This window comes from Tamandua tetradactyla, chromosome 3, assembly GCF_023851605.1.
Source record: "Tamandua tetradactyla isolate mTamTet1 chromosome 3, mTamTet1.pri, whole genome shotgun sequence".
Lineage (NCBI taxonomy): Eukaryota > Metazoa > Chordata > Mammalia > Pilosa > Myrmecophagidae > Tamandua > Tamandua tetradactyla.
Window position 1 is genome coordinate 45447805 of NC_135329.1, and position 23881 is coordinate 45471685.

Genomic DNA, 23881 nt, shown 5'->3' on the forward strand with positions numbered 1-23881 from the left:
ATATGTATATATCAATTAACCTGACTCAATCTGTAAGATCCCCTTCAATTCTAAAGATCTGTCATTCTATACATAGCAATTAGTGTCCTAAATGGATATCAGACAGAGGTTAATCCACCAATAAGGATAGGATTATAAGTGTTTTGAAAACTTTGGAATCATGTAAGTTACATTCGTGAATTTACAAAAAGATATTTGTTAAAGTTAAGCGTAATTTACCATCTTGTTATCTTGTTTCTCCAGAATTTATCAAAGAATTCCTTTGTCTTTCTTGTGATATTTTCCAGGTGGTTTGGACCCACTGGTGAGGGGCCTTCTTGCAAGATCAGCCAAATTGCAGGTGCAAGATCAATTAATGAATGAGGAACTGACAGAAAAGCTCTTCGTGCTGTCAAATTCAGGCACTTTGGATTTGGCATCGTTGAATTTGCAGAGGGGCCGAGACCACGGCCTGCCAGGTCTGCTGCTGCTTCTGGATTCCCTTTTGAATGCTCGCCTCACACATTCACTGTGCAGTTTGGCAGATTAGCAGCCTGTTCTTTGTGAGACTGACTTAAAGTAAAAAGTATCGCAAATCTATTGCCAACTTCTAAGAAATGGGCTTTTAAAGTACTCTAGTGCATTCAACCAAAGAGGACACATCTAGCTTTTCTTAGACAGAAAAGTGGTGCAAAGAGGTTCCTGAGCCTCCCATTAACTGAAGGAGCAAAGGCATTTGGAAATAGCATCCCCTAGAAGAATAAGGAGGAATTTTCTAGGAAGGTAGCAAAAAGTGTGAGTTACATCTTCCCAGGTGCAATATACAGAGTTTATGCTGTTGACAAGAATGCCCACTCTCCTTCCCTTTATTCTGTATCTGAATGTCTTTAAGGGCCAGTAAGGATTATTCTGCTGCCATCAGGACTAGAATTAAACAGTTAGCCTAATTTTCTACCCCAATGTTGTGAGCTTTGGTTCCTATCCTCAGGTTAGGCAGCTCCCAGCCCCACCGTGCATTCTAACTCCCCACTTCGCTCATCATTCCCAGCCCATCACCCCCACTGGACACCCCTATTGTCCACTCCTGTATCGCCTTCACCGGCCTCTCTGACACCTTCCCAGACCTCCACAGCCACTGAGATGCCTTCCCTCCTGTATCTCCTATAGTTTCACTGTCTGGCCTTTCCCTCTAGTACTTGTCCTAAACTTTCATTACCTAATATCTGATATTCTGTGTCCGTATCTAGTCTTCCTACATGCCTTATAAGCTTCTGAAAGAAAGGAAACCTGCCATGTATGTTTCTTCCTGACTTTTGCCTAGAAGATGCTCTACACATGTGTTTTGAGTGACTAGACACATGACTAGGAGCAAATCCCACTCTGCTCAGCTCTTTCCAATCCCCTGAGATAGTGTATTCCTCCAAGACATTCTCCAGGGAAACCCCTTAAAGTCTCCTCTTTCAACACCTCCCACATCTTTGTACTCACACTACAGCTTCCCAGAGAACTTCTATATTCACTACCCCATTTAACCCGATCATCCATTCATAGACCCAATCAACAGATGCATTTTTATTCTCTCAGGTGTGAGAGGCAGAAAAGGCTGAGATACAGATGCCCATATTATAGGCTGTTGTTGTTTTTGGAACTTCAGATTTTTAGTTTGGCAGCTTTTATCCAAGAGTGTTCTGTATTCATTGAACCTCCATCCCAATTCCTCTCTCACTGGTGGCATCTGGAAGGACTAAAATCAGCTGGTGCACAGGCTACAAATATTTGGGAGTTAAATGTGAGGAAGCAAAAAGGGTCTCACTTCTGCGTGACTCAGGCAACCTCATATCCTCTCCCTCTTTCTCCTTGCTGTCCAGATATACCTGTTTCCTTGTCCATTAAATATACCAAGCATGTGCCTGCCTGCACCAGGACCCTTGCACTTGCTGTCCCTTCTATCTAGAATGCTGTTGATGCTTATATGAGTCAGGATTCTCCATGAAAACAGAACCAAAAGGATAGTAAGAGGTTTATTATAGGAATTGGCTCATGTGACCATGGGAGTTGCAACCTACCAAATTGCTGGTACTGGTCTGACCTCCTCCCTCAAATTCTCTCTACTTAAGGTGTCACTTTATGCTCTGGAGACATTAGCAACCCCTCCCTCCTGACATCAACATTTCCTATCCCCTTCTCCTGTCTTGCCTGTGCCACCACACTTATCATCTACTGAAATATTAAACCTAGAAACCCGCACTTTTAATTTGCTCATTGTTTGTCTCCCCAAAGTTGAATGAAAGCTCCATGAGGAGCTTTTTTTTTTTCTAAATGAATGATTTAGTGAACCAAAACTATGATAAGGAAAGAAGAACTTAGACAAGAGGGAATATGGTATAATGACAACTGTGCTGCTCTTTAATTCAGAAAACTTGGCTTTGAGCCTGAGAAGTCCTTTTTGGGAAGGGGGAGACAGTGCATGGTCCAGAAGAGAAGTCCTATTTTTATGAGTTTCAACATCCTCACCTGAAAAATACTGACAATAGTATCTGCTTTGTAAAGTTGTCCTGAGTGTTAGAGACAATGCATGAAAAGTGTTCAAGGTGGTGTTCGCAAACATCTGTAACAGTACTAACAAAAACAGTAAGAGCTAGCATTTTATTGAGTCCTTACTTTGTGTCAAGCACTGTTGTAAGCATTTTACATATATGAGCTCTACTTTCTCCAACAACCCCATAAGGTTATATTATGATCACTTTTTTTTTAACCAATAAGGAGATTGAAGCATAGAGAGTTCAGACAGCTTCCCTAAATTCACATTTTTGGCAAGGAAAAAAAATTTGTAACTAAAAGCCGTGTATATAATGAACATTTAATAAAGATTAGTTAGATCTGAGGCTAAGTTAGATAATAAGCTTTAGAGAAAGACTCATTATAATGATAGAACAATGACCTCCACTGTACCTTGAAATCTTCTTTTGTTTTACCTTGAGGGGATTAATTAAATAGCCAACTTATATTCATCCAAAGCTGTTTTTCCATTCCTTCCCCTCTGCTATCTCACATAAACAGGGGCCTCTGAAACCAATGTTTTCACATTCCTAGATTTGAGGTCCCGTGAGCTCTGGCATAGTTTACCCTTTACCATATTCCCAGATATTTCACATTTTCCTTCTGGATGTAGTTTCTCTCAAAGCAATCAAAAAGGAAAGTATCTTTCTAATTTTTTTTTCTGTGTTAAAATTAATGCATTAATCTCTCACAGGTACTGAAAGATTTTTTTATTATGCTTTACTGCTGAAAATACTTTGAAGATCGTCTATATTACTGTAGAACATTCTCCCCTAAGTTTAGAACTTTGGTTCCCTCAATATTTTAAGGTTTAAATATCCTGAAAATCAATACATTCTTTCAGTAAATATTTAGTGAAATAACTACTATGTTTCCTAAACCCTCTGCTGGACAATGGAAATATATTTTCTATATAAATCAAATTTAGTTTTTCCATTTTATCTGTTATGAATCATGGGAAAACAACTAGATGGATTTTTTCCTTACTTTTCCAAGTATGTTTGGAATGGACTGGTCTAAAATAGATGGTGTCACAGGCGTGTGATAAAGATGAAAGAGCAGTGGAGGTGCTAGGGTGTGAGGGTGGGAGAGGAGACCCTAAGAGAGAGGCAGTTCTCTTCCCAAGTAGCGGCAGCTGATGTGTGATGAGAGTCACAGCAGCTCTCAGAAGCATATACCAGAGGCAGCAGTGCCAAGGCTGTGTGCTCCAACCGAGGTCAGTGACCCCTCAGGCTGGGAATGATACATTAAAAATACCGGCACTTGCTTGTTCCTCATAAACTTGAATCATTCTCAAAAACAGATGCAGTCACAATTGGCAGTGGTTTTCTAAAAGCTCAGATTTTAAATCTCACAAATGGGTTCTTGCTTCCATTTGTCTGTTCGCTCTTCTACTCTGCCTTCTTCCAAGTTGTCCCCTGGACCTGGAAGTCTTTCCCTCCTTTCACTCAGCACGCTCCTTCACTTAACTGTTCCCGTGGATGTAATCTCCTAATCCCTTTCCAGACTAATTGAAAGATATGTGGTCATTTCTTTTGGCTCTATTCATCTAAACGTGAGGCTCAGCACAAGTCCCCAATTCTCATTCTTTCTCGGCATCACTGAAGAGAATCAGGTTGGTCATAAATATATTTCTCTCTGCAAGCATTTGTACAGTACTTTTGTTGAGTGCTTACTATATACATATGACCCTGGGAATAAACAAGACACAGTCCCTGTGAAAGAACTCTAGATGGCACAAATGACATGCAAGGAAAAAATAATAAAGCTCTTTGATGATGTTCTGGTTAGACTCTGTACAGAGTGTGAAGAGGGGTACAATTTAGAAAATTTGCTTCACTTGACCTTGGAGATGAGGACGATTTCTGGAGGAGGTTAGAACCCAAGTGAGGATGACAGGACTAACGTAGAAACAAGGGAGTAGGTACTTGGAGAAGGAAGTGAGAAGAGGAGAAAAATGTATCAGGCAAAAGCAAAAGCATGGGCAAAACCAGCGTGGAGGAGACGGGTAATGTGGGAGAGTGCCTAGTTGTGTGGTAGGTAGGCTTAGATTACAGAACAGGAGATAGGAAGGACAATGAAAGAAGCTGGAGGGTAATCAGGGCTCTGACCACAAGGGCTTTATGTGACATCCTGAGAAGTTTGGAGGTCATCTTGAAAGCAACGGGGGAGACAATGATAAAAGAGATGGTCAGGAAAATTAAGATCTCCATTTATGGCCCTTTCCATGTGCATGTATGTGGAAGGGGGAAAGAGGGGAGAAGGTGCTGGTTTTCTCTCTGCCCTCTCAATGTCATGATGAAACGTAAACCCTGAAAAGGATAAGGACCCTGTCTCAGTTGCTCTGTAGAGACTAGAATTTAGTGTAGGTTTGTTAATATTATGAATCCATTTAAGTTTGTCTTGGATTCAGCGTTATTGCTTTCTCTAAGCTCATTTATGAGCAAACTCTTCAATATGACCCCTGAAGTCTGTGCTGGAAGATTCTAATATATTGAACTCTACAGGGCATCGGGTAATTAAGTGATTTTCTGTTGCTGGAAATTATGGACAGGACTCCATAGTGCTGCAATTATAAATTCCAGTGGTCTAACAGAATTAATGAGGTAAACAATGAATATTCAGATCACTTTGAAAGGAAACCTTAATACACCTCTTCCTTTTGTAGGTTACAATGCATGGAGAGAATTCTGTGACTTGCCAAAACTGGAGACTGGAGCTGACCTGAGCACTGCCATGGCCAACAGAAGTATCATTGAAAAAATGATGGACTTATACAAGCATCCTAATAATATTGATGTCTGGCTGGGTGGTTTAGCCGAAAACTTCCTTCCAAAGGCTCGAACAGGTCCCCTCTTTGCGTGTATCATTGGGAAACAAATGAAAGCCTTGAGGGAAGGCGACCGGTAGGTATTTGCAATCAGTTACTTCTGTATTTTATATGAAAGATAGTATTCTATATTGGTTTTATTTAAAGTAAGCCCAATTTGGGTTCAAATATTGGCTCCATCACCAAATACATTTACGACGGTAAGCAAGTTATTTCTCTCCACCACAGTTTCCTTAACTATAAGAGAATTGTGAAAATTATTTAATTAAATAATTTATCACTAAATAAATTTAATTAATAATTTATTTAATAAATTTATTTAATTAAATAATTAAAATTACTTAATTTTGGTGATTAAAATTAAATAAATACAGAGTATATAGATAGTCTGAGCACTTAAAATTAGCTATTATTGATTTTTTTCATATTACATGAATAAATAAGCAGGCATCACGTGACCATCATGTGCCTCCAGATGTCAAGATTACTCTAAAATTACATTCTATATTTAGATGTTCTCTAACAATTTCTGTTGAATTTGAAAGGGTGGAAGCAGACCCAGATGCTGAGGCAAAGGGCTGAGTACTATATATAAAATATAGAGCATTAATAAAAGTGGCTGTATGGAGACAATTTAGAAAGAAAAAAAAGAAAATAATAAAGTAGGATCTTACTCCCTGCTTAAATTTTAATTTGAGCACTAGTATCATAGGTGTCAGGGGGAGGTGGCTGAGTTAACCAATATATAACATATATTGATCTGCCATGTACGAATGTATTATATGTACACAATATATACATGTATATTATATGTTTTCTTATTCTAATAAAAACTCTATGAGAAAGTCTTTTCCACATAATAAAACAGTGTTTCCTAGAGTGATAAAGCTAAGAAGCATCAGGGATAGGATCAGAAGTCAAGTTGGTTTGAGTCTTGAGCTCCTTGTGCCAAGATTCCTTGAAGTGATTAGATTTCTGGTTTGTGTATTTAACTTAAGATTAAATTGGATTGCTCAAAGATGAAGTGGGAGATATATGTGAAAAGGGGACAGAGCTGGGGACAAAATCAACTACCTGCAGACAAAAATCTTTGCTTGGGTTGGAGATTAAAGACTAAAAAGGAAGAGAGGCAGCATGTTTGGAGAAGACTTGGAATGAAGCAATGTGACAGGATGGCATTTATTTTATGCACTAAATAGAAAATGGCCAAAAGGAGTTCTCTACTTAAGCATTCTTATACTGCTCTCCCATTCCATGAAGGTTTTGGTGGGAAAACAACCACGTGTTTACTGAAGCGCAAAGGCGTGAACTAGCAAAGCACTCTTTATCCCGCATCATCTGTGACAACACTGGTCTCATCAGAGTACCAGTCGATGCCTTTCAAGTTGGAAAATTTCCCCAGGACTTTGAATCATGTGAAAACATTCCAGCGATGAACTTGGAAGTATGGAGGGAAATATTTCATCAAGGTAAATTTAAGCTTCTTTTAAAATAATATTGTGATACGTAAATTTAATTATAGAAAGTATAACTTCTCAAAAAGGCTGATTTTAATAAGCTCTGATTGAGAAAATAACATGAATGGTATACTTATATTCTCAAGGGTGTTAATTTAACCTGGTTGCAATTCAGTTAAGTGCTGTTTCCTGAATTCCTCCTCCCAAATGGGGAAGAAATTTGGAATTCTGAAAAAAAAATTAATCAGCATGGTCCCTCCTTATTGAAAAGACATTGGGGGGAGCACACAGGTGGTTCAGTGGTAGAATGCTCTCCTTCCATGCAGCAGACATGATTCAATTCCCAGTGCCTGTCCATGTAAAAAAAAAAAATTGATGAATGAAACAATTGCATACTGTTGTATTATTATGTTAGTGCTAAGTGAGGGATTAGATTAGGTTTCTCAACCTCAGCATATTGACAATTTACACTCAATAATTCTTAGTGTTGGGTTCTGTGCTGTGCATTGTAAGGTATTTAACAGCACCTCTGACCTCTACCCACAAAATTCCAGCAGCACTCCTCAGAGGTACTGTCATATCTCCAGAATTGCCAAATGCAAAATCACCCCGGTTGAGAATTTATAAATTAAAGAATAAATTAAAATGTATCATCTAAAATGTAGATGATGCATTTTTTTATGAAAGTGAAGAGAGCAATCTTTGGCTATATAGGAAAGAGCTATACAGGAAAGGATAAACCTTACCAAGAGCTTGAGGATCATTTAGAATTTAATTTAGCAAGTCAGCGATTTCAATATTAACATGGCACTCACCAAAATTATTCTTCTATTCTCTATTAAATGACAGAGCCAAGGCTTAAAACCAGATCTTCTGACTTAAATTTTTATACTGCACGAACTTATACGACAGATCAAATCATACAAATTATATCTCACGAATCTCATTTCCACATGGAATGAAATACTTCTCTTAATCCTCTTTTATTATTTATGGCACCAACTCTGTCTTTTACAAAAGCTGACTCAAAACAGGGATTAAGGATTATGTATTTAGTAGCACCTATGTAAGAACCACTCTCCTGGTTCTGGGAATACATCTGTAGGAATAAAAGCGCTCACATACCCTACACATACACATAGGTGCCTTCCTAGTACTTACATTCTTGATAGAGAAGACAGACAATAAACAAAATAAATAGGTAATACATATAATGGTACATACCATATGTACTATAGAGAAGGACAGAGAGGCTGAGTTGGAGTGAAAGGCTTTACATTTTCAACCAGCGAGGCAAGACCAGCCCCACTGAGAAGGTGAGGCAAGTGTTCTTTTCCATGGGAAGAGCAAGTACAGAGCTCCGGAGGCAAAATCACGCGTGGGGCACTGAAGGCACCATGAGGAGGCTAACAGAGGCCGGGGTGGAGTGAGTGAGGAAATGAGATCAGAGACAGCAAGGTCAAAAACTGTATAAACCCTCATGGCCCTTGTGAGGATTTTGTCTTTATACTGGATGACGTTCAAAATGTTGGATGATTTGCCCAGAGGAGACACGTTATCCAATATATATTTTCACAGGATCCCATGGCCATTTACTGAGTATATGCTAGTGGTTGGGAAGCAAATGCAAAAGCAGAGAGAACATTTGAGAAGCTATCACATTATTCCATGGAAAAGACAAAGAGATACGGTGGCATGGACCCTCCGTGATAACAGAAGTAGTGAGAAGTGGATATATTTTGACAATAGAGTCAACCTGATTTCCTGACTTCAAGCAACTAGAAAGATAGATCCCGGTTTATTGAAATGGGTATGGCTGTGAATGAAGCAAGTGTGGAGCAGAAAATTGGTAGTTTTATTGTTGGGCATATTATGTTTGAGATGCCAATTAGGCGTTTCAGTGGAGATGTACAGAAGGCGGGTGGGTATAGAAGAGTAGAATTCAAAGTGGTCTGAACTAGATATATTTGGGATTTAACTGTAAATGGACCTGTAGAGGTGGTATTTAATGACAAGAAATTGATTAATCACCTAGGAGGTGATTGCATATAGAAAAGAGAAGATGTTCAAAAATTGAATGCATACACCCTTTCTAATTCTGAAGGTAAAAAGATAAAGAACAAGTAAAGAAACTGAGAAGGAGATACAAGTGAGGTCACTCAGAAGCAGGAGTTTGTGTTTTTTAGGGAAGCTAAGTGAAGAATGTGTTTTGAGAAAGAGGGAGTGATTGTGTAAAAGGTAAAGACCGAGGCTTGTCCATTGCATTTGGCAAGTGGAAGCCATTGGTGATGTTAAAATGCAGTTCTGTGGCTGTGGGAAGTAAGAGCTTGTTTGGAGTTGAATTAAGAGAGTAGCAAGAGAAGAATCAGACAAATACTGACAAGTCTTTCAGGAAGTTTTATTATAGGATAGCAGATAGACGGCAATGAGGTAAAGATTTAATTAAGAGAGAAGAAATTGTGCTTTATTTGTTCTTGAAGACGAAAGGACCCCTTGAGTGGGAAATTTACTGAAATGATATTCTTGAGAAGCCAAGGAGGAATGGAATACAGTTCTACTCTATAGTGCAGGGAAGGAAGGAATAAAAGAATGAGTTTTACCATATTTTGACATTTCAATGTTGTATAGATGACAAGTGTGGTTTCCCGGGTAAAGTGGATAATGGGGACTTCGTGGACTGTGGTGAATCTGGAAAACGCATCTTGGTGTATTCCTGTCATCACGGATATGAGCTTCAAGGACAAGAACAGATCACTTGCACAGACAAAGGATGGGATTTCCAGCCACCGATTTGTAAAGGTCAGTCATTTAACAAGGCCTGTATTTATTAATAACTTAATTGCCAAAAAAAATCTGCATTTTCAAGTAAGAATTAATAATAAATGTCATTGAATATCTATTCATTCACTGAAAGGTGCTTCTGAGCATAATTAATGTTCCCAGTAACTGTTTTGGCATGAAAATGAGTTATTCTCTCATTAGTGAACCATGTTCCCAAATTGACATTTTTCTCAACAATGAACATGATTGAAGCATCAAGGCAGTCCTCATCAAAACATGATGGATAGGCAAGGTAGACATGAAAAGAGAAAGGAGCAAAGTTAATTTATAGAGGTTTATAATAAAGAACAGATAAAGCGAATTTCTTAAATGAAACGAATCAGAAAAATGTTTTGCACTCTAAGAATCCACAGACAAAGACCTTCTCCCACTTGGAGTGGTTAGCCTACACTACTGGACAATATTTCCAATCTTCCTTATATCTAGGTATGGATATATGCTGCATTCCAGCCAATGAAATGAGAACAGAAGTGGTAATCGCCCCTTCCAATCTACCAGATAAGAAACTCCTATAAGCCACCTTCCGCTTGCTTTTCCCTTTTGATAGCTTGGAAAGGGTATGACACCTGGGAAAATCATGTACTGAAGACGGCAAAGTTGCCAGATGGAAAAAGCCTGTGTCCTTGAATCACTACTGGAGAAAAGCCAGCAGACCAGGGATATTTCCAATGGACCTTTTTATTAAACAGAAACGAACCTTTATACACTAAGTTCCTAACCTTTGGGGATTTGTATTCTTACAGCAAGTAGTATTAACAAACTAATTCAGAAATCCACCCATAACAAAATCTAAAATGTGTGACAGTGGCTCAGTGGGTGAGTGGAGAGCTGTAAGAAAATTAATTTTGGAAGCTAAAATCATAAATACTTGTTCCATGCAATTGTAAAACATTTGTTCAAACTCTCTCACCTGCAGTAATTTGAAAAGCAGTCCAATTGCCTTTCAAGAATGTATATATTTGGGGAGATACTAGAATTAACAATATAACATAGCATGTGCTGCTTTCTAATGAGCTGCATTTCGCAAATATTAGAAGAAAGAGATGAGCTCATGTGAGAATTTGGCTGGTTTTCAAACTAAAATAAAAAGGGGGGGGTCCAAAATGTTTCACCCTTGAAAGGTTGCAAGAGGCAATTTTCTCTAGACTCTACGTAGTAAGAGATAAGACTGAGCAAGGCTGTGAGCCCCAAGTATCCATTGAGACTTAGTCCTCTGGCAACTATCAGTTTAAGGGTGTGGGCTACCCATCCAAGTCAATTGTCTCAGATACACTCCAGGTCTTTAAATTGGGAAAGAGAGCATGAGGAGGTAAAGAAATAAAGTTGGCTTGAGGATGATGTCTAAGAGATAACTTTGAAAATAGTTAATAACACATGGAACTGATTGGAAATAAATATATTAGAAGCCTGTTAGGTACAGGAAGGAATTTATTACCAAAGAAAATACTATCCTGGAATGGAAAAGTCTTTGTTTAAAGTACTACGACAATCTTCAGACTCCCTGATTTGCATTGATAGGAAATAAGCTATGAGAGCCCAAGGAGAATGTACTCAACATGTATTTTAGGTTTGGTTATGGATGACATGGAACAAGAAGGAGCTCCCCAGAGGTAAGAGACAATGCCAATGGGGAACCATGAGCAAGGTGTTCCTCTCCGAGGGCACCATCAGTCACTTACCAGAAACCTCATCTTACAGGGACCCAGCTATTCTGTTGAGTACTAGGTTCTGTAGTTTATCTTTCAGGAGGAAAAGTAGTACATATCTGGAAGTTTTTATGTTCTTTTGGCTTGTTGGCTGGATAAAGTTAAAATGCCCACTTTACCCATGATTCTTTGTTTTCAAGCTTGGCAGTACTGTCAAGAAAAATATGATGTCTATTTTAGGGTTTAGTACCTTGCATATTTTATGTTCAATAAGCCTTTACATGGTATATACTAACAGTTAGGCAGAACCCCTTTCTCTTTGAAGTAACCAACCCTCAGTAAGCATTCCAGGAAACTGCCCCCACTCACATTTCCAGAGAGCCTCTTGCAAAACCAAACCTGCTCGAGCCCACACAGCAATCGCATGAGTGTCCTTGCATCCACTCTGGCAGCTGCATTCCTACTATAACTCCCCTTATCCAACATCTGCCCTCTGGCAGTTACAGCCCCAACAGCTGCCATAACTTCCCACCTAGCACCCACCCCCCCAACCCCCACCTCGCCTCTAAGCCAACCAATGGAAACCTGCCAATTTTCCACCCCCAAGCTAGACAAAGAAAACCTACCACCTCCCTTTTCCTATTTCCCACCAACCATCCTATAAAAATTGTACCCCTCCCACTGCTCACTGCTATTGCAATATTAGGTATCAGCCCATCTGTGCATAGCAATAAAATAAAGCTCCTTTAATCAACTTTTGGTCCCTTCTCCTCCCTCCTGGTCGAGAAACCTATCACTTCCTATGTATATCTTATATCTTCTTTGCCTAAATACCTAGATATTTTATATATTCTTTTTGGTTCTTTGTCCTATGTGCTCATCCCCCAAATGCTCTATTCACGAAGATATCTAAGGTACAAATAAAAGATTAATAAAAGCTTAAGAATATACACATAAAGGAAAATATCATGCATCCTCCACTCTGTCTGCACTGACCTGTCATACTCTAAATGTGCTCTGACTGTCAAGCGTCCAGGATATTGCTTATACCATTTCCTAAATCTGGAATGTCTTTTTTGCGTCCTCTGGACAGTGTTAGGATTGCCATCAAAATTATTTTTTTATATCAGAATTCTTTTCATAACCCATCCTACCTCAAACCCACCTACCCCTCAACAAAGTCTTTTTTTTCTTCCCTAATTTTTCATACCAACAATTAACCATTATCTAAAGTAAGTTATGATGTATAGGTTGTCTGGCGCAATGCCTGGCATACACTACAAAAAACAATATTAACCACTTTTTAAACAACCAGACTGAGTATTCTATGGCATCTGAGCCATCCCTATGTATGTCCCACAGAAGTGAACACAATTCCTGGCACAGAGTAAGTGCTCAAAATATGTTCCATGGATCAGCAGCAGCAGCATTGTCAAGAATTTATTAGAAATGCAGCATCTCAGGAACAACCCAAAGCTACTAAGTCAGAATCTGAATTTTAACAAGATCTTGGAGAAATTCTGTGCATATTAAAATTTGAAAAACTCTGGTGATTAACCTTGACCATATATCTCCTTCTATTTTGTCATCTCACCCTCTTGACCCGAACGATTCTACTAGCCTCTGTAATCTGTCTCCCAATCTCCATTTGCTCTTCTCCAAATCCTTCCACCATGCTATTGTTGCAAAAACCCAAGACTGATTGGGTTACTTCATGCCAAAAACTCTTCCCTTCCTATCCCCTCCTAACCTCTCCAAATGCTTCTCCTGCCACTCCCCAAGAAATGCACCCTGATTTGTCATGCATCCTCTGGGTCTGGAAAGCTGCTACTCCTTATCTACTTGGTACAAGCCTCATTGAGAGTCCCCCCTCTCCAAAACAAGCTGGATCACTACTTCTCTACCACTGTCGTACTTTAACCAGGACTTCACTGGAGCCCCCATCCAGTAACATCTATAACAGGTCACCATCCTGAACTGCATATATGACCTTGGAAAAATTGGCTTAGCTTCTATGTGCCTCATTTCAAATTAAAATGAGGATAAGAATAACCTTTATTTCACTGATTGTGAATTAAATTAGTTAATAAATGCATAGTACATAGAACAAAGCACATAACTACTGTGTTACTGTGATTAGCATAGCAAGTGCTTGAAAAATTGGAACAATTTACTTTGCAAATCTACTTCCTGTTCTGCATTGTGAATTCCTTAAAGAAGGTGACTTGTTCATTTCTGAACTGTTCATATAGTAGACATTGAATGCATTTCCTCAACAAATAGTTATTAAGTGTCTAATATGTGCGATGGAATATAGACATGCCTTCAGGGAGCTAGATGGGGCAAGATGAGTGAACAAATAAATGAACAGGTTCAGAACAGGTTCGTGGTTGTTCCGCAAACCCAATATTTTGACAACATGGTGGTTTTAGGAACAGTTCCCTTGAATACTTTTTCCTTTTCATTAAATCTGTGAAAAAAGAAAGTGGCTTTGTACTTGCACAGAGAAACCTGAAGTTAGAAGAGATCTAGGCCATACTAAGTGTGCTCCCCATGCTTCTAGCTACATACTGTGTGACCAATGAGTTTTGCCAGATACTGTCTGTACTTAATCACATTTTTTGTCTTTGTTTTCATTTTTGTTTCTGAACATCCTTACAATGCGTGTCAAGGAAAGGACAGGTACAAAACGGTTGAGTACATAATCGACTGTATTTTATTGTGTTGAGAATCAGTTTTAAAACAGGGGATAGTATAGTCAATAGACCAATGCAAATGTATATTTTATATGTTACATATTATTTATATAGGCAGGTGATTAACAAGGAAAATGAAAAGGCCAAAATAAATAAATACATGAATAGCATAATCTTACCACTTATCAAAAAACTGGAAAATTAAATAAAATATGCAATTTTTAATTATAATTTATAAGGATCATGACAACCAAAGCTATTGAGTATGTTGGGAAATAGATACACACACATATTTTGTTGGAAGGAATGTGAATCTTGTTTTTCTTTGTTGGGGGGACAGTTAATATGGCATTCTTACAAATCATATGCCCTTTTAAGTTAATCAATCCCAACTTTGGAAATCTGGCTTCTAGATAGAAAAGTGCCAATACATAAAGCCATATGCATCAGGGTGCTTGCTGCAACATTATTTATAGTGTCAAAAAGTTGAAACAAGCTAAATATCCCCCTACAAGGAAATAATAGTCTAAATTATTACACAGTCATAATATTTATTATCATGCTGGATAACCCAGAAGTGTTTGTATTGACATGGAATACTGTCTATAATATACATCACTAAATAAAAAGGCAAGTTACAAAAATGCAGTGAAATATATTTACGTGTATCATATTTATAAATATTTTCATGAATATGAAGAAAGTAATGGCAGTGCACAAGAGTTCATTACTGTAAGTTATCTCTGCTGAGTGAGATGGGAAAGAGGAAGGAGAGGTTGTTAACTTTTTATTTATACAACTCAGTGTTTTATAGATACTAAAATATAATATCTTAAAAATAAACAAATTGCAAAAGGCTCAATGGAGAAAAAACTATGGTGTAAATGCATTCATTTATGTAAACAAACATTTTCACCATATCTACGCCCTATACTAGAAGTTTCTGAATTAAGAACTACAAGAATAAAATAGACTCTTAAATATACCAGAGGAGGAACTCTTTATTTCTATGGTAAATTGATGCAAGCATAAGTGCTCAAGCTGATCCTCAATGAAATCAGCTTATCAGCTATAGGCTTAATTGAATATTTAATAAAGCAAATCAAATGAGATTTTCTGTTCTCTTCTCTATCCAAATCCTACTTATCCACTAAAATCCATCCACATAAAAATCTGAAAAAAAAAAACTAGCAAATGAACTATAATAAGTCTCATTTGAGTGTTTCAAAGTTGTGAATTCAAAATAGATAAAAAGCTATGTGTCTGTGGCTTTTTGCACTTGCTATTGTCAAGAGATACTGCAATAAATGAATACAAATAAATGTTTCTGCATCTATTAAGGAAAGTAAGATTTGCAATCAGAACAGATTTACTTAAGGAAATGGAAACATCTGTTCAGATGTTTGTAAGCTAGTTGCGGAGATTTGGGGATGCAATCTGTTGCTTTCCTTGAAAAACAATCTGGCCAGTTAAGCCATGCTTAGGTCTTTATGCAAATTGATACAGAAATTCCTGGATACTGTGGGACCAACACTATTTGTACTTCTCTTTTGTAAGGAACATCATTATCCAAACCAGTGTAGGTTTGTTGTACATTCTTCAGGCTGTTAATTCTAGGGTAAGGAGACCTAGAATAAATGCTGGTCCTTGACTTCTGCTTCTGATTAGGATAGATTGATTATATGTACCGTAAGTCTAAACTCAAGGGAAAGGGAATGAGATCAAGAAGTAGAAAGGAGACGAGTCGGAAACTGCCTGGAAGGCAAATGAGAAAATGAGCCAAGCGGGCAGAGCTGGTTTTCAGTGACAGGGGAATCTTCATTTTGCTTTGTCGATTTATATTTCACATTCCATTGGATAAGAAAGAGAAAATTGGAGTTGTAAGCACTAATGGGCAATGACATTTTTCATGCTCTCATGACAAAAGCAAGCCTAATTGAATATTCTCGCTCCCTCTCTCCGAGGTTAGGCTGCATATACAGTCATATTTATCACCTAACTCGTCATAGTTCTATGCCATGGAATGCAGATGGGTGTGGTTTCCAGACCCAGTTTTATCTAAGAGAGCTATTATATGTTGAAAGACTTGGACATGGTTAGCTACAAATATAACATTTTAAAATAACATTTATAACAAAAGACAATTAGCAACAACTCCAATTCATTAAACTTCTGTTCTCAACTAATGACTCTAATCCCATGAGCTTTCCTTTCAAAATGACTATTATTGTTATTACCATGAATATCTCTATTAAAAGCTATAATACTTTGAATGCTTATTGTATTCTAGATACTCTGCTTGGTTTTTCCTTTATGCATTATCTTTAATTTTCATAGCATTTCTTCACAATCTACATAATTATACCCACTTTATAAATGAGAAAACTCAGGCTCAGGGAGGAAAGTATCTCGCTCTGAATCTGAGTTAGGACTTGGCAGGCTGGAGTCAAGCCCAGGTCTCCCTTACATCAAATCTCTGACCTGTCAATTTTTTACCACCCCACCCACACATGCACTTGAATTGACAACAGTAACTAGAGGCCCTGTAACAGCAGCAGGCCCTGTGGGGCACATGAACCTGAATTGATATTTAGTGACATGGAGCATTGCACAACTTTGAACTTTCCTCACTGTTGCCCAGGGGAAGTGAGTTCAACGCAGTAGGTAGGAACGTCAAGTCTGGTGCCAGAGCCCTTGCCTACCTGTGCATGAGTCCAGGCTTTTCTACTTAGCTGTGACCTTGGGCAAGTTCTTTTTTCTCTCCCAGTTTCCCCCTGATATTATAGCATGTTGACAGTGCCTGGGTCAAGAGACTACTTTGAGTCTAAACAGTGAGAAAATGCAGCTACCTCTCTGGCACATAGTAAAACAAAAGCAAATTTTCATTCACTCTGAACAGAGGGTCATATATATGTTATATATAATATTTATTATCATATTTAATATTGTATGTTTAATATATGTTAACAATATGTATTATATATATTACATGCTTAATAATATAGAATAGTTTTCCTTTGGATATTCTACTGGTTGCTTCCTGGAATTAGCCAGAAAGGAAATATTATTATATGTTAAAAAAATTATATTGCAAGTTATTTGGAAGCAGGAGCCTTGGAAATCAAGTAATCGGTTATAGATTTTACACATACACACACAAAAAAAGCCATGAGGTGTAACATATTGGTCTTCATTTATGGTGAAAGAAGTGGAGACCCAGACTCTGGTCTAATGCCTGACTCTCAACAATGAAAACATACAAGAAAAATAATACATTTTTATTGGGATAGAATGGAGAGTACAAAAGCATAGAGTTCTTACTCTCAGATTCTTTGCCATCCAGTTGGAAAATTATTCTGCTGGAACATGCTTATTCTATTCCAGCTCTACCCTTACCTCCCACCTCATTTACTTGGGGGTTTTCATTTACTTGACAAAACCCTATTCATTCTTCTAGTCCCAGCCAGTATTTAATTTCCTTCAGGAAAATTCTTCTGACCACCCAAGTTTGAGTGAGGTGCCCCCTCCCCAATGCTCATCATGCCATGTTGTAAATTCCTGATTTCATTCTCCCACACACTTGCCCAAAGTAGGATGAGTCCCCTGAGATCCAGGACTGTGTCTGCTTTGTTCATCAGTGATTGAATTGAGCTGAATTGAATTGAAGCAAATTGCATTGAATCTAATCAAAAGCAGGAAAGTATTAATTGCCAAAGAAATTATGTAAACAATGATTATGTGCTATTGGAATCCAGCAGAAAAAGCACTTAAAGGCCATCTTGGTTAGACAGTGACAATAGTTTGAAGCAATTATTGAAAGACTGTAGGAGCTCAACAAGCAAAAAGGAAGGAAGAAAGCTCCCTGTAGAAAGCATTAGTTGAACAAAAGCATGGTGCCGAGAAACAACATGCAAATTTCAGAGTCCACAGTTCATGAAACTGGCTAGTTGGAAATAAGGACCTCTGCAGAAGAACCCAATAATTGGATCAATCCAAGTGCTTTGCATCAAGAGAGCAGGGAGGACAGACACCTCACAAAATTGAAGGTGATATTCTTCCTTGTGGAGAAATTATAGAAATAGGAAAAGAGGAGCTTGGCCTATATGTAAAAGGAGAGCTGCACCAATACTGGCACTTTGGATGCCTGTGTGTGTACATACGTGTGTGTGTGTGTTTGTGTGTGTGTAGGAAAATCAGTTCCTTCCTTAAACCATGTAATATTCTCACTGTTATTTGTACAGATATTAATGAATGCAAAAATCTTCTGGGCCCTCCCTGCCATCATTCTGCCAAATGCAAGAACACGAAAGGCAGCTTCCAGTGCCTCTGCACCGACCCTTATATTTTAGGAGAAGATGAAAGAACTTGTGTGGGTGAGATCACACTTTCCTTTTATACAAGAAGCTAAGTTTTCCATTTTTTATTTCAAATGTGTTCAATGGAGTCAACTATATGTACCACCCTAGCTAGGAGGGATAAGGTGCAGGGGACAAGATGGTACATAAGACATCCCATAATTATGGAATGACTAAAAAGCTAGAAGATGTCTTTATCTGTCACATTAACATTGAGAATCATAAGCAATCTCTAATGCGGAGTGGTTAGTGGGAAATCAAGTGGAAGAATATTTTCCAAATAAAGTCCACAAGGTATATACTTAAGTCTTAAGTCTATACTGAAAAATACAAAATGATTTTGAAATATTCAGCATTCAATAGATTTCATATATGATTGCTCTTTCTTGTGGGCCTCCATTTCAATCTCATTTCCCAATCTTTCAAAATAGGCTTTGTGCAGCTGCCATGTGCATCTGAGTGTCTGTTTGCTGTTCCACCCCTACCTGATAGCATTGCTTCTTTGCATTCATAGTCATCATTCCTCCTTCTTGGACAACCTATGAAACAGTCATTTCTTCACTTCTTCTGACCTCACTCAGCTTTCTGTTCTGGATCATGGGTACTCATCAGTCTCAAATACTATTATCTTTGTTATAGTTTATTGAGTGCCCACTATCTGACAGGCACTGTTAAAAACATTTAACTAACTAATTTAATTCCTCCATTAATTATTATGATGTGGCAAATACTATTTTTAATCCCTATTTTACAGAAGAAAATACTGGGAGATACTTACCCATCACACAGCTCCTCTGTTGCAGTTTTGGAATTTGTAAACAGGTTTCTAGCTCCAGAATCTGCACTCTCAACCAGTCTACTGTATTTCTACAATCATCATCCATTCAACCAAAAAATATTAAGCATTTGCTATGCACCAGGCACTAACTAGGTTGTGGGGTTGGAATGATGAGTAAAAATTCACATAGTCCAGTCTGCATGTTATTTAGAGTCTAGTAGGGGAGCAAGGCATTAATACTCAAGAAACAAATGTAAAATTGACCATCTATGGTCAGTGTTACAAAGGAGAGTGTGTGGCTTCAACTGCCTTTAATAAGGAGAATTGACCTACATAAGAAGTTGAGGAAGAGTTTCCTTCAAGAAGGGCTGTATGGGCTGAGCTCTGAAAGATGGGCTGCATGGAAGGGTAGGAATGAGTGTTTCAGGCAAAGGGTATAATAGGTGCAAAGGCCCTGGAGCAAGAGGGAACATGTTGGCTAAGAGGAAGTTACAGAAGTTAGTGTGGATAAATAGAAAGCATTTGCCAGATGAGTTGGAAAGAAAGTTAATAGGAGCAAAATCAAGATGACCCTTTAGCCCTACTTAAGAAGTTGCATTGAGTTTGATTATAGTGGGGGAGTGGCATGATCCCACATGAATTTCAGAGCAATTACCTTGGCTGTAGATAAGAGACCAAGGAGAACAATAATGCGGCTATTGCATTAGACCTGACAAGTGAGTATGGTACCAGGGACAAGGGAGGTAGTAATATATAAAAAAGGGACACTTTCATTAATATTTGGAAACAGATAAGCAATGTTGGTGGATTGGATTTGAGGAATATAGGACAGAGTAATGTCAAAGATGCCACCTTGAGTAATCAGATCAATAATGAAGCCATTCACTGAGTCAGGCAATATGTGGAACCTGACTCAGCTTGGGACAAAGGTTCTGATTTGGTTGGTAAGTATATTTAATGGAGAGACCTAAGTAGGTTTAAGATTAAAAGTCATAAAAATAGACCCAGTTGAGTATGGGTGGCTCAATATCTAAAAGAGAGAAGGACTAACAACCATGAATTTTCCTGAGAAAGTGTAATCACAGAAGAAAGGATTCACTTTGGGCATAAGGCCAGATCTCTCACTGTACCAGTAGGCACAGAAGTCAGTACGAGTAGACATGTTAGACCAGTTTGCATGATTGCAATTAAGAAGATAAGTTGTTCCCTTCTGTTGGCTTCAATGTGCACTGAAGAGTAGCAGTCAGAGTTATCTGCTGCAAATGAGGGGATGGAGGGAGAATTCGAGATTGGAGAAGAGTGGAAGAGTTTGAAATAAATATATAACCACTCTCCTCTTTTCCATCTAATCTAATTCCCATGCTAAGGCACCTTGTATTAATTCCAATGCCCAAGTACCTAGAAATCAAGAAAAGGAATATCCTACATAAAATTTGTGAGGATTACAGTAATCTCAAAAAGGATTTTTCTCCATTTTGAATAAACACATTCACATTCTAAACAATTTCTCCATGACTTGAGGAACTAGAGATAATTGGATGGCCATGTGTGCTCTGCTGTCATTTCGAGAGTATCTGATCTGACTCGCCCCCTGACAGGAACCACTCTATCATCTCCCTCTGCCATACCTTCTGGGCTTATCCAACGTTGAGCTTCAATCCCCGAGTTCTTCCTTAATGAGTCCCAGTTGAGATGATCTGAAGTCAGCCATGATCCTGGAACTAGATTTAAAGGCTCCTATCATCCCAATTTCCAGTTCCGTAATTTCTTAGCCCACACTCAACACTTCTCAGTCATATACACCTCCTCTCCCTTTATCTGATTTATGATTCTCTTGTCTCTCAAAATTATGAGCAACTTCAAGAACAAGCTATGAAATTCTGACAACCAAGAGAGTTCCAAGCTGTGTTCATCAAATAAAAGTAAGAGGAATGGAAGCGAAAGTGTGAACCCAGGCTTTGGGATTGCTCTGTGTGTCTCAGCAGACACTTATAATTAAAAAGTCATGCAAATGATGACTGATTCAAAAGATAGAGGGACATGTGTGGATATGGACACAGAAATCTGGTTTTCTGTTTATTTGGAGTCAAGAGTAAAGTATTACAGTCATTTTATTCTAGAGCAAATCCATAGTGTTGGACCAGCGATGTTTATCAGATCTTATAAAAGTTACTTTTGTCCAACATGTCTTTATAGTCAAACAATACAAATTATGGCAATAATAAATTTTATTTAGTCTAAGTTTACTAGTAAATTTTCCCTTCTTTCATGGATCCTTGTATGTTAATTGGCTGTTATATTTGTCCCTGATTTTAATGGATTATTTTTTGGTGCAAACTGTCTCAAACATTATTTAGCTATAAGCAAAGCAAAAAATAAATGCATTACATTAAAAATAATATATGGTTTTAGTGCCTTTCCAAGCATTTCCCTGTAGGTTGTTTCCTGTAACCCGCACAATTTCTGTGAAATAGAAAGGGGAAATTTTCAAAGTCTTTAAAGAATTATTATAATAACAGGAAGATTCAAAACAATAATGCAGTTCATGCGACTTCTGGATTATTATGTCCTACAGCAGTCCTGAGACAAAAGTAGGGGAAGTTTCTATGAAGTTCACTTCTTTGAGTAATGGATATCAGTGGTGAGAGCTCAAGATTTTGAATATAAGACCACTGAATTATACACTTGAATTTGGATGTAGTGGGAAATATTGTTCTGTTTATTTGCTACTGCAATAAAAAGTTAAAAAAAAAAATAAGGAAAGTTTACTTGCCTTTTTGTAAAGAAAGTTTCAGAGAAACTTGCCCAAGATCACATATCTAGTAAAAGGGGACAAGGCCTAAAACCCAAATCATCTAACACCTAGCCCCTACTCCCTGTGTCTAGATACCAGCATACCTGCATTCCACAGAATGCCCAGGAAGTGCTTCAGAAGTGCGTGGCTGCTGCAAAGAACCAGACTGCCCTGAACAAACACATCACTTCTTTTTCCAGTGCTATAGGATGGTTCTTGTTAATCTCTCTTCCTTACCTTTCATTCTGTGTCTGCTCCTTCCCTGGCCTCCACAAATTGTCCAGTTTTCCATGCTGCTTCTATTTTAATGATCTCCTTCCCCAATGCCACTCTTGGCCTTGAGCTGAGCCCCATTTCCTATGTCACAAACTTTTTCTCAGTCTCCTCTCCACAAGTGTTTTCTCTTTTCTCACGTCTGTTGTTTTATCAGCTGCTATTCTTAATCACAGTTTTACCACTACTTGAAAATTTGTCCGTTCAGTATTTGAAACAAGACTACTCCTGGTAATAGAGAACTATAGAAAACTGCAGTCCTTGCAGTCATCTATTTTCAGTCTAAAATAGCCATTCAAATGCAAACTGGCAAGCTAGGCAGTTGGCAATGCCACAGACATTTGTAGAATGGAATTCAGGACTTCTTCTGCACTTATCATTCTAAACCCAACAAAGCTCATTCCAAAACCTCCCAAGGTGAGCCAAATAGGACATTTACATCTACATTTGCTCCAGAAATGTTTGTGTTTTCATATTTCTGTACCATCTTTTCACCTTACAACGTGGCTCTAAAGAGCCCCACCAAAACTTCTATTGCTGTTATTAGACTAAACGGCATTACCTTTTTTGCTCCCTCTCCCCAGTGTTTTGCTCAGGACCCATCCTTAGAAGTTTTCTCTAAATGTTGAACACTGATCCTAGAGAAATAACGCATCATAAAAAATGCATTCCCAAAATACGTAATATACATTCTCAGTAGACATTAAGCAATGATGACGTGAAATGAAGTGACTCTTATTTGTGTCCTTTTAAAATTCCAACTTTTCATATTATTGCTTGTAACCTAGGAGAGTCAGTGGGAGGAAGTCAGATATGCTTGTTGGTTTCAAGAGAGATAAATGATGAATATCTCTTAATAAGTTATTATGCTCCATCTTTCACTTTCATTCTATTGTCATGACAAGCTATTTGTGTCTATGATTTAAACTTATGGAGTTAATTTTGTAAGACAAATGGTAATAATGGAAGAATTAGGCTCCTTTGGATTCAGAATAATAATTATGAGCCCTTAGTTGTCAAATTTTTCTTGTTGTTAAAGAACAACTGAGTGCATTTTGCTCTAAAACCATAAACTAGATGCATAACTATACCAGTTTGAATTTATTATGTACCCAAGAAAAGCCATGCTTTAATCCTAATCCAATCTTGTGGTCACAGCCATTTCTTTTAATCCTGATTCAGTACTACAGGTTGCAAACTTTTGATTTGATTATCTCCACAGAGATGTGACCTTTTGATTAGATGGAGATGTGACTATACCCATACCAGGTGAGTTTTGCTTAGTTTACCAGAATCCTTTAAAAGAGGAAACATTTTGGAGAGAGTCAGAAATGGCAGAAGTCTCAGAAATGACAGAGCCAACAGAAATTTCAGAGCAGAGTTGATACAAATGCTGAAACTTGGAGAACAGAGACACAGATGTTTGGAGATGCTTGGAGTCCAGCAGACATCACCATGAGATGTTAAGCAAGCCAGAATCTGGAGAAAGCTAAGGGAAGCCAAGAGATGAAGGCCAGCCCTAGAGATGCAAAGTAAGGAACCCCCACAGGAACAGAGGCTGAAAGCAACAGAGCCCAAGAGCAAGGGACCAGCAGATGCCAGCCACAGGACTACCCAGCTGACAGAGGTGTTCCTGACCCATTGTCCTTCATTGAATTAAGGTGTTTTTTCTG

General features: G+C 38.1%; 1 protein-coding gene across 1 annotated transcript in view; it reads left to right on the plus strand.

Annotated features, from left to right (window-relative positions):
* Window positions 1-23881, plus strand: part of TPO (thyroid peroxidase) — a 157457-nt gene that overhangs the window by 80791 nt on the left and 52785 nt on the right. The window contains exons 9-13 of the mRNA XM_077151718.1: window positions 288-458; window positions 5207-5444; window positions 6629-6837; window positions 9454-9624; window positions 18250-18381. Of these exons, the coding sequence (XP_077007833.1) occupies window positions 288-458; window positions 5207-5444; window positions 6629-6837; window positions 9454-9624; window positions 18250-18381 (921 nt within the window). The remainder of the gene's footprint in view (window positions 1-287; window positions 459-5206; window positions 5445-6628; window positions 6838-9453; window positions 9625-18249; window positions 18382-23881) is intronic.